The sequence below is a fragment of the Hesperophylax consimilis genome, chromosome 28 (genome assembly GCF_061612785.1).
Source record: "Hesperophylax consimilis isolate HC1 chromosome 28, BYU_Hcon_1.0, whole genome shotgun sequence".
NCBI classification, from domain to species: Eukaryota; Metazoa; Arthropoda; class Insecta; order Trichoptera; family Limnephilidae; genus Hesperophylax; species Hesperophylax consimilis.
Window position 1 is genome coordinate 17,560,514 of NC_142863.1, and position 15,607 is coordinate 17,576,120.

General features: G+C 33.1%; 1 protein-coding gene across 10 annotated transcripts in view; it reads right to left on the reverse strand.

The window, feature by feature from the left end:
- The window catches only part of shot (dystonin-like protein short stop), a 644,554-nt gene that overhangs the window by 330,775 nt on the left and 298,172 nt on the right, over positions 1-15,607 (reverse strand). For all 10 annotated transcript variants that reach the window (XM_089648723.1, XM_089648721.1, XM_089648709.1 and 7 more), the window contains one exon: positions 2,293-2,354. In XM_089648723.1, the coding sequence (XP_089504849.1) occupies positions 2,293-2,354 (62 nt within the window). The remainder of the gene's footprint in view (positions 1-2,292; positions 2,355-15,607) is intronic.

A 15,607-nucleotide genomic window follows, 5' to 3' on the forward strand; every position in this document is an offset into this window, starting at 1 on the left:
GAAATCAGAATGGCATTTACGTAAATGGGTAAGTTATGATTTTTCATAATACATACCATTTAACCATTTTATTAATATTAACTCCTCAGGCTATAAATATGAACTAAACGGTGTTAGAAAGAAAAAACAAGCTTTATATTCAAATCGAGAAGTTAACCACAGAAAAAATAAAATGTGCACCTCTATGAAACGAAAGGTTCCGACTGCGATTTGAGAAAAAAATATAATTTATCATTTTCATTGCGCGACTGATCAATATTTGTCAAATTAATTACATTGAACTAAGTCCTCGATCTCCGTCTTAAGCCCCACATACCCAATTTCTACCGATTTATAACAAGTTTCTCGCTAACTCTTTAAGTTTTAAGTTCCAAAAATATATATATGTTATTTTTTGAGATAATATCTGTATATTTGTTATGCCGAAACGTTAATTATATGAAATTCCCTCGATAAAAAAAATCGCAAAGTAAGCTCCGAAAATTATTAAAAACACGTTTTGTTCTGTTATTTAATATGTTATAGGCACGAAAAAATTCACAGTGTATCTTTAAATGCAAACTAAAGTATTTGTCGAGAGATATTTGCTCTATTTCAAACGAGTCGTATTTTATTAAATATTTTCACCATTTTCGCATAATTATTATAATTTTTTTTAAATATTAGCGCGCTCCCTCTAACATTCGTATCTACATATTTCCCTTTCAAACCGTCTTTGAACGCTTACTAAGGGGCCTTAATACGATAGTAATACGACCCTAATCCTAGGGATCGGGCGGTTTAAAAATCTGTCAGCCACTAATACTGTGGTATTACGGCCAATATACACAGTACATATGCGCGTGATTATGAGTAACGTTTTCTACTAACCTGTTCTTATCCCTCCGTATTATCTATTATGAGTAAGGCGGTATTTGTCAAAGACTCACGATAACCATCTGCTGGCGTCTAACTAACATTAATCAATTCGAAAATCTAATAACAAAAACCAACCAGGCTATTCGATATTTCCAAGAAAGCAACATAATCTTTCTTGATCCATTTTAGATTACACTTGATCCAATAATCCTATCAGCATCAAGAAAAATGATCGACTAATGGTGTAAATGCACGGCAAGTTAATATAACGAACATTTTTAGGATATAATACCTATAATGTCGGCTTTATCGGAACCGAGCCCCCATGGAGAAGATAATACATCAAAAAGCCAAGCCCCGTGAGGAAATTACCAATTACAATTACCTACCAAATTTTCGCAAGTTTTGAAAATGTTCGAGACTAATATTTTTCACATGGATTTGAGATGGAAGTAAAAAAACATACGGGCGGGATTTAAAAAAAAAACATTTGACAATTTATGAATTAATTATTGGTGAAATTCTGGTTACGTGGGTGATTACTTAGATAAAGAAATGTTATATCCATAAAAAAAAACAATTTTCAAGTATGTCTGTATTTTTGAATTTAAGAAAAAATGGCGAACCGTTTGTTCTTTTTCGTGAAATTTGTAGAGCTTATTCTGCCTGTATCTACGGATCAGTTTTCAACAGATTTTAGGTCGCATTTATTTTTACCGATTTTGAGATTTTCACGGCCAAAAAGTATTATAATGATTTTTTTTTTGATTATATCTGCCCTGATGATGGAAACTTTAATACTGTACGAAACGTTGGCTAAGGAAGGAGGTAGCGCAGCACGGCTTCATACCCCTAAAATAAATCTTGATAAATATTTTGATAGTCAAAAAATAACACGAGAAGAAAACTGTTGGATCCGTGTTTTTCAGTAAGAAAAAAAGAGTCTTTGAGATCGGGTAAAGCCGGGCAGTTAATTATTATTTTAATATTTAATACTCATCGAAAAGCAATTATTACACTAAAGCTCGACGTCCCATGGGTCGGGAAGCAATCGACAATTAAATGAAAATTAAATTCGCCACAGTAAGGTAACGGTATGCAGTGCAGTTCAGTGTGAAACTTTTCTGAGCACAGTATTACAGCATTTGGTTTATGTTGATTACATACCGACCCGTGGAACGACGGGCTTAATATTGTATGAAAACAATTGAAATTTCGTAATTCCTGTTGCGTTTTTTAAAGATTTATATGTGAAATGATATAACAACGGATTTATAATTTTTTTATCGAAAATTGAGAGCTTTTTTTTAGAACTATACCGATCATATAATAGTCGACTGCATTTTTTTTCGTAAATGCTTGAAGGATATATGTATTTAACGTGGTTAATTCTATGAAAATCTATAATATTATGAAATATTGTTCGTTTCTTACCTTTTTTAGATGTTTGTTCACCCATTTCGTGAATGTCTTTTTCTGGATGGCATCTCTCTCGTCTGTAACAATAACAATAAAACAAAAAATTAGTAATCAAATAAATAAAGTGATTTCTCGATACTTTCCATCAATGTTGCTTTTGCTGAACATAAAACTTAATAGGAAATCCAAAATATTGAACTTGAAGACCCAGTCGTTTCGCAGAAATTCACGTGTGACAAAGTCATCAAATGGTCAATCAGCGCCATTTTCGTTTTTTTGGCAGTTGAAAGGTTCCCGTTCTGTCCGTTTCAGCTTTTGAACAAATTGTCAAGCTTGTCAGCTTAGCCCAATTTAATAGAAATGTGAACCGTGCCTAGAATCGCCGTTTAACGGGGACAATTTGAATATAAAAATATATAAAATGGCGTTGAATGGTTATTTGATGACAATCTCACGTTTGAAGTTCTGTGAAACAACTGGGGCTAAGTAATATTAAGCTTAAAATGAGAACAATTGAGAAAGAAACGCTTTGCTGGTTGGCGTTGAGAAAACGATGAAGTGCAAATCGATGGAAGAAGAAGTCCGAAGCGCCCCAAGAAGACAGAACCCACAGGTGAATCAAATACATTCAAATGCAGCATCTAATTCGACAATTAACCGAGCTCTTCATACTCTAAATAATATTTGTCTTAACTCTAACATTGACATTTTTTCGGATTCACTGTCCAAATTCAAACGTGGCATCATGTCAATAATTTAAACTATTCAATGCGCATACATACAGACACACACAAACAAACACTCACACATATATTACATACGTCACACACACACCTATAAACTACACACGTCACCTGGTAATTAACGAATAAACATAGCACTTAGCAGACATTACAAGGAAACATATCATTGGTACCCAACATGAAATATCTTATTCCTGTATATTGTTTCATCTCTGTAAATCATGTTATGTTTGTTTCTATAATTTAAAATAAAAAATAAATAAATAAAAAATGAGTATTTGATTCAGAGTCTGAATAATAAAAGAAAATGTACATTATATTTTATGCGACGACCCATATATTTAATGTGGACGAAGTGAGTAATGCGTGCCAGGAGATGTGCGGCAATCGACATAACTCATGTTACAACGTGGTGGATACGTATTGCGCAACTAAAACAGCGCAGAACCGTCAAAAATCACGGGATAGTCAAAGAGGCCCTATTGCGCACTTATATCTCGTCAGAACATGTGCTACCGTTATGATACGAGTAGTAGTGCGCGGGAAACGTCTTCGGTAGTTTCCAGTCGAAGTTGAATCCTTTTTTTCGCTTCTTGTTCCATATGAATTCAACACAACTATGAAGATAATCTGATTCTCGACATATCAGTTCCAGTTTGAAAATAATGTATTATTTAATACATAGGTAGGTACTTTATAGCTTAACTGAATTCTCTAAACAAACATTTCCAATTTTGAAAATTGAAGTTAAATTCAAAGCATCTAGAGTTCATTCAACCAGGGGTACCGGAGATCTAGCTGTGCAATCAAAAATCAATTATTGCATTACAAAAAAAAATCCTCACGCCAGTGCAAGAAGACCAATATTATGTTTGTTGATCAAAGACCAATTATATGACCGTATCCTGGGTGCAAAATTATACTTGCACTAGGCATGTTCCACCTGGCCCCTTCCGGCTGTTTACAGCATTACATTTATTTGCACAGGAGTTATTCAGACTATTATTTATAGTCCTCGGAGTGCATTGCACCTCCTTTTCCTCTCTCTTCTTTCACTCTCTGTTCTCCCATCCCATTTCCTCTATCATCCCGGGGTCTTTCTTTACCAACGAAAGTTCAGACATCCAACCGATGAAATAATTGTTTTGACTACTTTCCGATTTATCTGAAAATATTTATAACATACGTAATGAATATACATAGGTAATTTAATTAAACGGAATTGTTATGACTGATAGCAGATACAATCTAAAACAAACAATATTGTGTATATTGTTGGATCAACTTTCTCATTTCATTTTTTGCAAAGTACCTTAAGTACCAACGTACGATCTACAAGTACCGATATATAGCTACATATATTCCTACTCCTATACTTGAATATCTGTTGCCTCTTGTATAACATCTTGTTTTCAACATCTAACTGATAAAAACGTTAGTTTTAATTATGTAAAACTCATTGTAGGAGAAATTTAAGGAAGAAGAACACGTCTGAATCATTTCCTAATATAGTTAAAAGAATCGTTAATGAGTAAAATGCACTTGGGTTGAAACATTGCAGAATTGCGGTATTTCTTCGTATTCCAGCCGATCATGAAAGCAAAGCAAATCAACAAAATATGCGCGACAAAGACAAATATCAAGCAAAATTTGGCGGTAGAAAATATGATGAATTTATGAAACTCTTAAATACAGAAAAGAGAAATCACAAAAATATATCATGTGCACAAAGAAAGACTTACATAAAAAATATGCTGACACAAGAAAAAATATGACCGAAGATGAATGTCCGACATGTGCAATAATAAGCATTTGGTTAACGCAGTACTTTATGGTTGTTTATCAGCCGTTTGAAGGCGACGAAGATATGGCGTTATGTTCCTGGAAACCCATGTGGCTTTTATTGAGGGAGGCGCCTCGTAAAGTTGCAGCTATTCGAACCGTGATGAAGAATTAGCGGTTACTGCGACGCGCTTTAGAATTTAGATTTCCTCAAGGATCTGAACTTGGGCCATTTTTAAAACTAGAAACTAACATGTATCATGAACGTATACGGCGTAAAATAAATATAACATAAGACTGTATAGATTTGTGGAATATAGAACCTAACCCGTCCAAATTATTGCGTGGAACAAAACTATTTGTCGAAAAAAAAATTTTTTTAAGCAACGCAGAAACATACGCCACGTAAGGTCAGACCTGTCAGTGGTTGAGTGGGCATAGCGCTTGGGTCTCACCCGAGCGTCGCGTGTTCGATTGCTCGACTGGCTAAGTCCTCCATCACAACACAAGCAACATTTTCGGCTTTCTGTGGTGGTAGTAGGAGATTTTCAAACATTGTTGGGTTATTCGTAACCCGGGAATGTTTGTCTTTCTTTAAAAAAAAAAAAAAGGTTAAAAAAAATCGAGTAATACATATTTGAATCACGAGTTCATAATTTCTTCCATTTTTACTTTTATATTTCCTTTCTTCTCCTAAGATTTTAAAACAGAAACCGCGCTGTGTATATACATATTTATATTGTATTAATCATTAGAAACTTTTTGGATTACCATGCTAAATGAAATATGTCTCTTAAATAGAATAAAATATGCTAAAATAGGAAAAGTTATGTTTTATACCTACTCTAACCGTCGTAGTTTCTTTTCGGTTTGGAAAAGATTTCCAAATGATAACGAACAAATATTTTCTTGAAACATTTTGCAATGCCAAAGTTCGCCACTATCAGATACAACTTTTCATCGACCAAACAATCTAAAGGTGAAACATTCCCCACTCGTAAACAGTTGTTGAGTTGGGTATATTTGTTAATCTCCCCACTTTTATGGGAGTCACGCAATGAATTACGATGAACGAGCCGATGAAATCGCGAATACACATCAAGCCACGCTAAAGAAAAGTGCATATAGGAATTGATTGTGAAATCAAGCATTTAACACAATTCAAAACTCATCAATTTTGTTATATCCATAGATACATAAGAGAGGAAATTATATTTTCAAAAAGAGCCTATAGTAACCCAATGATGATCTTTGAATAGTTCATTAAACTGATTCATAAATTGATATTATTGTCAATAACCTAACATTAATAGCTAGCCTGTAGTACCATGGAATTCAATTTGATAGCAGTTCAAACCCACAAGTCTGAACCTTTTCACAGTTTGCGACATCTTTATAACGGTTCCATGATAACTCAACACAGTGAAAATTCAACACACCTTTAAAAAGTGATATAAAGTCATTAGAAAAGACGAAAAAAAAATTAAAACCTAACCTAACCTACTTAACCCAGATAATAAAGTTTTTCGTATTTAGGTGTGAGATGGTACAATATATTATTGTCCAAAAATAAAATTAGTGTAACCGAAACTGTGAATTATGAACAATTCAAAAAGTTAATGAAGTCCCTAAAATTGGATAATGATATATTGTACCCCTAATTTTCTTACACTTACTCAATCTGTAAAAAATATATATTAATTTGATTGTCTTTAAAAAAAACTACTTTTCTAAATTTTTCTTGATATATTGTACCCTTAATTTCCTCACGCTTACTTAATCTGTAAAAAGATGAATTATTTTAATTATCTTCAAAAAAACAATTTTCTAATTTGTGTACCTATGTTAATATTATGTTTGTATTTATTTCAAAAGTTTTTGATTATTGTTTAAAAAATCATTAGAACTAAATGTAAAGACTCCTCCCATAAACACGAGCACCTGGAGCTCAACTTATGGAGAAATAGAATAATAATGAACAAATTATTTATAAGTCTGCATATTGTTATCATTTATAATGTTAAATAATAAATAAAAAAAATAAAAATTTTTACGAAATAAATTAAAACACTTAAGGGAGGGGGGAGGGGAAGAAAGGTGGAAAGGGGAGGAGCTTAGAAGATCAAAAGATCCTAATTTCTTCCCCTCCACCCCTTACTTTCTTTTCTACCCACGCCTTTTTTCTATACTTGATAATTAGTTTTAGTACAATTTATGTTCTAATGAAGAGAACATCGTTCTCGAAACATGTTGATTTAAAAAAAAAAGATTATCGTGGTAAAAACAAAGTGTTTTAATTTATTTTATATGGTGCCACAAAGTGAATTTGCAAAATTTGAAGAAATAAAGTTTTTGTTTCATCACTTTCCATGACTTTATATAACTTTTTAAAGATGCGATGAATTATCATTTTGATGATTTATCCGGTCACCATTTATAACATGTATAAATATAGAGGCTTGGTTAAATCAATGTATTTTAAAGCATTGTTAAGCATCTTTTATAAAAATAGCGCTACAAAAAAATACTGAAGTATAATAATTACATTAATTTATTGGAAGTAGCTGTGAAATTGAGAACTAAAAAGCCGCACACGCACGCCACAGCCGTCCATTCTAACACAAAACACACACACAGCAGAATGAACCAAATAAGACCAAGGAAATAAAACCAAACAAGAACAAACAAAGAGAACCAAATGAGAACGGGGATAAGAATCCTGACCACTCATAAACCATTAAATTTGAGAAATGTGGCGTTGCAGTTAACGGCATATTAAGATGCGTGCTCCCGACAGGCGGCTATTGCAGTTATTTCAAGTTATTTAAGAGACGGAGGGTCAAGTGTGAACGAGATACAATATAATATGTTCTCAATGAGTTATAAGGACGATTGAACAAATTTAACAAAAGGACGGACTTGCTAAATTAAAGAGAACAAACAACAGGGTTTACAGAATTATTGAAATATGTGTACAAGAGACAAGGATATCTATCTAAATAATAAAAATTGGTTCAAATAATAATGTTTCCAACTAAACTAACTAACCAGCACGTCGTTTCTCCGCAGGGATAGGCAGAGAGGACGGACCGCCAAACAACGTAGTCTTGGCACACAATCCTTGCCTCAAACATGCACTTCTATTATTCTGACTCTTGACATGGCCGACACAATTATCTGATTCACTCGATCGTGACGTTTCTTCCTCGGGTGTCCCTGACTTCTTGTACCGTTCACTTTTCCGATATATATTCTCCAGACACTCCTTTCTTCGTTCGTTCGCTCTACGGACTCAAACCATCTAAGTATCCCTGTCTTAATCTCCATCATTACGCATAAACCTCCACATTTCTCACACGATCATGCATGCTTTTATCACACATACACCTCAGGGATCTCATTTCTACAGCATTCAGTCTTTTGCGGAAAACTAAGTAATGCAGAACAATTCTAGAACATTTCGGACAATTCGCCAATATGAAATGTTGTAGCAGAAGCAGGTAGAGACAACCCTTTGTGCCAGCATTAAATGTACGAGTATATAGAATCATTTTCAATGCTTACAGCTTTGCGGTATTTGCATTATTTTCACAACATTATTCCAGAAATTATAATGATATTGCATTTATCAGAATTACATGTTTTATTATGCATTCAATAATGATGCAATACATAATTTATGGAAATAGCTCCATATTTATTTTATTACTCACGTGTGGGCGGCCTACATAAATCTGTAATTAATAAATTATACATTATAGTATGTATTTCACAGAATGAAAACGTGATATCATTTTCTGCTAAATTAACACTTATTCCGTTAGATAAGAAACAGGTCACCACATTTTTTATCAAGAAAGTAGGAAATGTATTAAAAGTAATAATAAATAATTCACAATTAACATATACAATGTAAATTTTCATTGGTAAAAATACCTATATAAGTATCGCGTCGTTTCCACGCAGGAATAGGTAGATATATTGGAATTCCACACAACTCTGGCTTGACCATAGACAGCCAAGTTGATAGACTTGCCTTAATGTGAAATTTGAGTATCAATTCGACAAACTGGAGGCAAACTACGTGACCATATTTTTAGCACCAGGAGAGTTCGAGAATGCTTCGAACTAACTAAGACATTAGTCGACTCTTCGCAGAAAATTAAGACAAAGATTCGCTAAATTAAGACAATGGTTTGCAGCGCAGTACATTGTGGAACTTTTCTACGCAGGATCTGAATGTTAGTTTTTAAACAAACCGCCTGGCATAGCGATGCCAAAAATGAGTTAGGTGGGTAAATTATAACACATTTGTAAAACAAAATATTCAATTTTAGAAACAAGCCCGAACTTATTTTTACCCGATTTGGGATTTGTAGTTAAGTTTTTTACGCAGCCAGCAATTTATTTGTAAAAAGAACTAGTAATTTGTAAGCAGATTTTATTAACTAGGATTGAATAATGATATTACAATACGAGTTGCTGTACTTTTACTCTGATTGACAGATAAAAGACTTATATTAGACGCGCAAAACGATGGATGAAAAAATCGGAGACGCCCCGGGAAAATGTAGCACGATCAATTTATGATTATTCCCGGATAAGTGAGATTCTACTGAAATATTATTAACTAGCTGTACCCCGCCATACTTGGCTGCGGTTGCTGTGGCTCAGTCTTTCTGTGTAGATAGAGAAACCTATAAAAACACACGCGTATTCGAATGCAGCGTGGCGTCAAATTTAAGATTTTGAACAAACGAACATTTTAATTTACATAATATACAGATTTATAAATATTTTGATAAAGTATAAAGTAGTGTTGGAAAACATCAAAAAAGAAAAATTTAAATAAGTTAGCATTAAAATAAGCAAAGTGGGAGTAATGGCACTGAATGTTTACTGTTTATTATGCCTTGCTTACACTTACGACAGGTAAGTAAGTAATGGCGGGATGTTAATTTTAAAATCACTACAACAAACATTTCGGGCGGTCAAGGAACTGTCCTACGAACTGCTAAACGAAAGGGTTTTCTTTCGTTCATTTTATTTGTAATTCTACTTGATTAGGCGTAACAATATTCAAGCCGAAAATAAACGAGGATGTTCCACTTCTTTGAATTGTCTGGTCAGTGATATCAATAGTTTTTTTATTGTTTACATTGTTCATGCATGAGTTTAGTTGATATTATTATCAACCCTTTTCAAGCTTGGGTTTGTCCAGTCATCAGATGGCGAAATGGCAATCGCGTATAAAATTAACTTCGTACGCCAAGTGGAACTCCAAAAACCGATGAAAACCGCGTAAAACAACAATTAGAGAAATCCTTAAGTGAAAAAAGTCGCAGAACACAGAGAGAGAAATTTCGGAAAAAGAAAACCAACAAAGGACACAACTAAAGTAAAGACAGAAAAATGTAAGTAGACGAAAAAACATTCAAACATTAGTACAAGTTCAAGCAGAACCTGGTCGACATCAAAATATGGAGTTAAAAAAGTGCGTAAAACAAAAATAGCAAAATTTAAAACAGTATGTTTATTTGAAAATACATAGCTTTCAGATTTTTTACCTTACGATCTAGAGTGAATAAAAATTGGCGGTTTTCATTTTCCAGTTGCTGGGATAATTGGCTTTGCAAGCTATTTTTTTTATTGAATTTTAGCTTCAAGTTCAGGCAGTAGACATTTTTATATTTTGAAAGATAATTTTTGTGTTTAATCTTGACCGAATTTTTTGGGTCGATTTTTTTGTGATTAGTTTTAAAGGTATCTTTTCAATGTTTAATATTTATGTAATGTATTAATTGAACAAAAAAAAATTATAATACTCTATTAACTGTCATTACCTAAGCATCAAAAATGTTCTACCACTGCCAGATTTAATTCGGGTCTGAACGTGTTTTATTATATTTAAATGAAAATGCATCCACGTCTCCCTTTATGCATTGCTGTCATCTTAATTCGCGTGTGTGTGATTCACTTGGTCGGTCCAGTGTTATTATTTGTCAGCTGTTATTATGGAGTTTAATGTCGCCGCGACAGCTTTACGGCTTCTGCTAAACACAAATAAATAAAATAGAGGACAATAATCCTGAGCGACGGGCAAAGGGATTTGACACGCGAAGCTTTGAGCTTTGATGGTGTTGAAGGTACCGGACCACCAGACTTAAGTGATAATGGCTTCTGGTGACTTCACTGCCTAAGCTTTTTGTGATCATTAAAACTGTTTTATTTGTTCGGTTGATCTAATGGGCTAACTCTCGATAGAAAGGGAAAATAAACGTTTATTTTTTGCGATTATAATCACTTTTCACTTTAAGAGAAATCTACAAGCCAAAAATGTGTATATTCTTGGTATACCTTATATTGTAGTTAATAGGCATTAAAATCGCTTTACAAACAAACGGAGTCTAGAAACGAGCAAGCACAAAACCGGTTATTATTTATTTTGTAAATAATTTTATAAGAAAGCAAAAAAGTTAATCAAGTAAAACTGTCACAGATAATCTTAGCTATAATACTGTATTTTTAAGTTGTTTATTTACGCGTTCATACATTTTTATAGAAAAAAATGTTTTTTTTTTAAATATTTTACATTTATATATTTTTTTATTTAGTAATTTATTTTTTTGTTTATTTTCTACTCAAGCAAAACGATAGGAAAGCCTTCAATTTATATAAAGCATGTATTTCGGTATTCATAATAAAAGTGACCTTTGTTTCAAATTAACATTACCGGGTTATTTTAAAGCTCAGACGGTATACATATAGTTCCCATGAGTATTAGGGCCAAGTGTCTATTGTGCTAACTCCTATTCTACAACATTTCTTTGAGTTTCCAGGTCCCTCGAAGGTTTCAGTTTTCACGCGATTTTCCAAAAGAAGTCACTTTTTTGGGTTTCTTGAAGGGCCCCAGAGCGTAGAGTTCACGGATGTCCAATCCCCTTTGGTTCCATGACAACCCACGAGGGATAAATCCGGGTGTAAATAAAAAAAAGATCCTATTCAATCGGGTCTAAGTATAATATCGTATTAGTTACAAAATCTGTCAGATCAGAGATTTATTTCGAAATATTTCTAAAATAACTTGGCGTCCTATCTTTCTAAAACTTTTTTATATCGTATGTCTGACCATAATACAAAGAAGATAGAACGAGTTTCATGATAACAAGAATACGTGATAATATGGTGACAGATAAAGCACAACGTGACTAAACGGCTTTTGATGATTCGTGACAAATACATCACTACTCGACCTACAGTTACGAATAACCTGACAATATTTGAAATCCTTCTGATATCACCAATATGAAAAGCATTTGTGTGATAAATTTTGATTGTGCAATGATGGAGTACTTAGCTAGAAGACGATTGAATTAAATAGCCATAGATTTTGACCACTCGGCTACTGACGATTATTAATATATTCATTCAAGAATTTCAAAACCATTTCCTCCTTTCCATTAAAAAACCTTTAAGAAAACCAAATGGTTAACGTTGTATAAAAGAAATAAAAAATTCACCGAAGTGATAACACATTATCAGTATCAATTAAAAGATAAGATAATAAATATCTAATTGTTTGATTACTAAATTGATTTTATTCGAGCTGGTATCTGAAAAGAGTGGATTTCAATGTCATTTCGATTAAAATTTCCTCGAATGTTATCGAATCATTCAAAGTACACCCAAACAACTGGCGGAACCAATGCGAATGCTACTCATACTCGCACTCACATTCACGCTCCTAATACCTTGGCAGTGTGACCTATCAAAGCAAATCTTATTTACGAGCCGAAACCCCCAATGGCTTCTCATTTAGCTAAAACACGTGAGCCAAGCTGTAACCAGAAATGGCAATTATAAAAGAAAATTGTTCTTTTTAAAAAAATAAGAAAAATTTAAGAAAATTATTTTAAAATCAAACGAAAGAAAATGTAACCAGAAATCGTTACAATAAAAGAAGAACGTTCCATATTTAAAATCAAACGAATGGATGTGTACCAGAAATCGTTACAATAAAAGAAGAACGTTCCATATTTAAAATCAAACGAATGGATGTGACCAGAAATCGTTACAATAAAAGAAGAACGTTCCATATTTAAAATCAAACGAATGGATGTGTACCAGAAATCGTTACAATAAAAGAAGAGCGTTCCATATTTAAAATCAAACGAATGGATGTGTACCAGAAATAATGGTTTAAATAAAGAAAAATATCCATATTTAAAAAAGGTTAAATGATAAAGAACGTTCCATATTTCAAATCAAATGATCAGATGTGTGACCAGAAATGGTTTAAAATAAAGGAAACATTTCATATTTTAAAATTAAAAATAAAATAAAAAACGTTCCATATTTCAAATCAAACGAACAGATGTGTAACCAGAAATGGTTTAACATAAAGGAAACATTCCATATTTTAAAATTTTGAAAATAAGTACGTTCCATATTTCAAATCAAACGAACAGATGTGTAACCAGAAATAGTAAAAATAAAGTTCTATATTTCGAAATCAATGACAAGAAAACCAAACGAAAGTCGTTCCCCATATTTCAAAATCATTGAATGTACGTTTGTAGTTTGGTTTGTGGAGTGGGAAAAGTTATAAAAAGCGTGCCGAAGGATTCAGAACAATGGTAAGTTTGTTTCAATTTCTTCGTTATATTTCAGGCAGGGTGAAACTGATTGATTTATTGGTTTTATGGTGTGAGAAGGGCTGGACGGAATTAGAAATCGCAGCTTTGGTAGTAAATGGTCTAATTTTGTAAAGTGTTAGAGGCAGCTGTGGCGGGCTCAAAATTATAAACACGCGCGAGAAATGATATATGTACATTTTTTAAAAAGAAAGGGTAACACAATACTAAATATATAGATACAATTATACCAATTGGATAAATGTCAGTGAACATAGCTTGTCAATGTTGCAAATGATGAGAATTAAAATAATATCTTATCAAATAAATATATAGAATTTCTCGTAATTATGGCCATTTGTTTCATAGAATTTGATTTGGACAATTCATCAAATTTCGAAGTTAATTTTCAAGTTTGGTGAAAATTGTATTCAAGTTCGCTGACGCAACTCGCCTATAATGATATATACCTAATAACAGAACCCGAATATAAATTTCACATAACTTGAATTTAACTTTCATGAATTGTTCAAATTCTATGAAACAACCCATCCTTAGTTATTAATAACTTGTTCTTCTCCACAATGGAAAGGTGATTAAGGGCATTTAAAATCAAAACCTATATTTTGAAAGATGAACCTAAATATGCATATAATAATATAACGTGTATAAAGCGCAGTTTTGTGTTATTTCACTTCAAGTGGCTTCATAACAAACTTTAAAATAATAATTCATTGAATGGTCATGTTCTTGAAAATACTCCTTCAGTGTGCCTAACCTAATACAGTTCAAACTTTCCCGTCCCGGTTTAGGTGACTTTATTGTCTGACAAAAGTGTACAGTATATACAAAATGATGACAGGAGAAGAAAAATGCATATATTGTATTTGGCTGTCAATGGTTTCAACACAATAACAATCGAAAAAGCGTTAATCCAAAAACCTTTAAAATTAGAGAAGGGAAAAAGTGAAAAAAGTTGAACACAGATACAGAAGTCAGAAAAAGAAAACAGACGAAGGACACAACTAGAGAAAGAACCGAAAAAGGAAGCTGATGAAAAAATATTCAAACAGATCAGCAAGATCAACAAACATTGGCACAATAAAATCTGCACTGAAATACTGTTCATCAAGAATACAAAGATATAAATTAAATTGCTCTGTTCCTTGTTTGTACAGTAGGCATATTTGAACTAAATCAACAACTAAAGGCTAAGACTAACTTAATTGTGTCAGAGAGATATTTGATCTACGTAATTACTTGTAACAGTGAGCAATGTAGCTTTCTTTATGGTGTGATTGCATCACTCCTCATCTCCACAAATGATGCTGGAGTCATTACTCGCTATACCAACAGATCCTGCCTGGCGCCTGTTCACTTGTTCGTGTTCAGTTCATCCGCAGTCAGTGTTTATTCCAGAGGATGTTAATCCTACGCGGTACGAATGCCCTGCATTGTTTGTGTGCTTATTCCTCAATACCAATAAAGCCTACTTTGCATGTCTGTTTATAGAACCAACAATCAGGGCGTTGATTCCAGGAGATCTTGGTGTATGGAAGTGGTGTAGGATAATTGGCACGCGGGTTACTGCCAAAACCATAAGTGGAATGAATTGTGATTTTTCGTTAAATAACAACACATTCTACATTATTAAAATGGCTTAATCTCGAGACAATGTGCCTTAACTTTTGGCGACAGTGAGTTGTTAAAAACTAGATACTTTACACCGAGGAGGAGACAAAATTGAATATGTGTTAAATATGGCATCTCTAACCCACACCAATCTAAATAAATTAAAATATTTCAACGTATTTTAAAATTAGCTTATCCAAGAGATATATCTAAATAATGCTTTGTGGAGATACAATATATTATCCTTTAAGCCATTAACAATACGCAATGCACGTCCTAAACTAGCCATTTCTCACGAGGCGCCATGAAAAACGGCATCAATTTTCAGTTCTTCGCCTTGTCGTACATTATTTATCTATGACAAAATCAAGGGAGCGTTTTGGGAAAAAATAGTGTCACTCTTAGACATTTGTCGTAAACCCCACTTAGAATATACTTACAACATTGCACTGGTCAAAATGGACATCAGAGGACGGAAATATACATTTATTTTCCAACCACTCGGGTCACGTAGTGCTGTATCTGTCACAAAATGACACG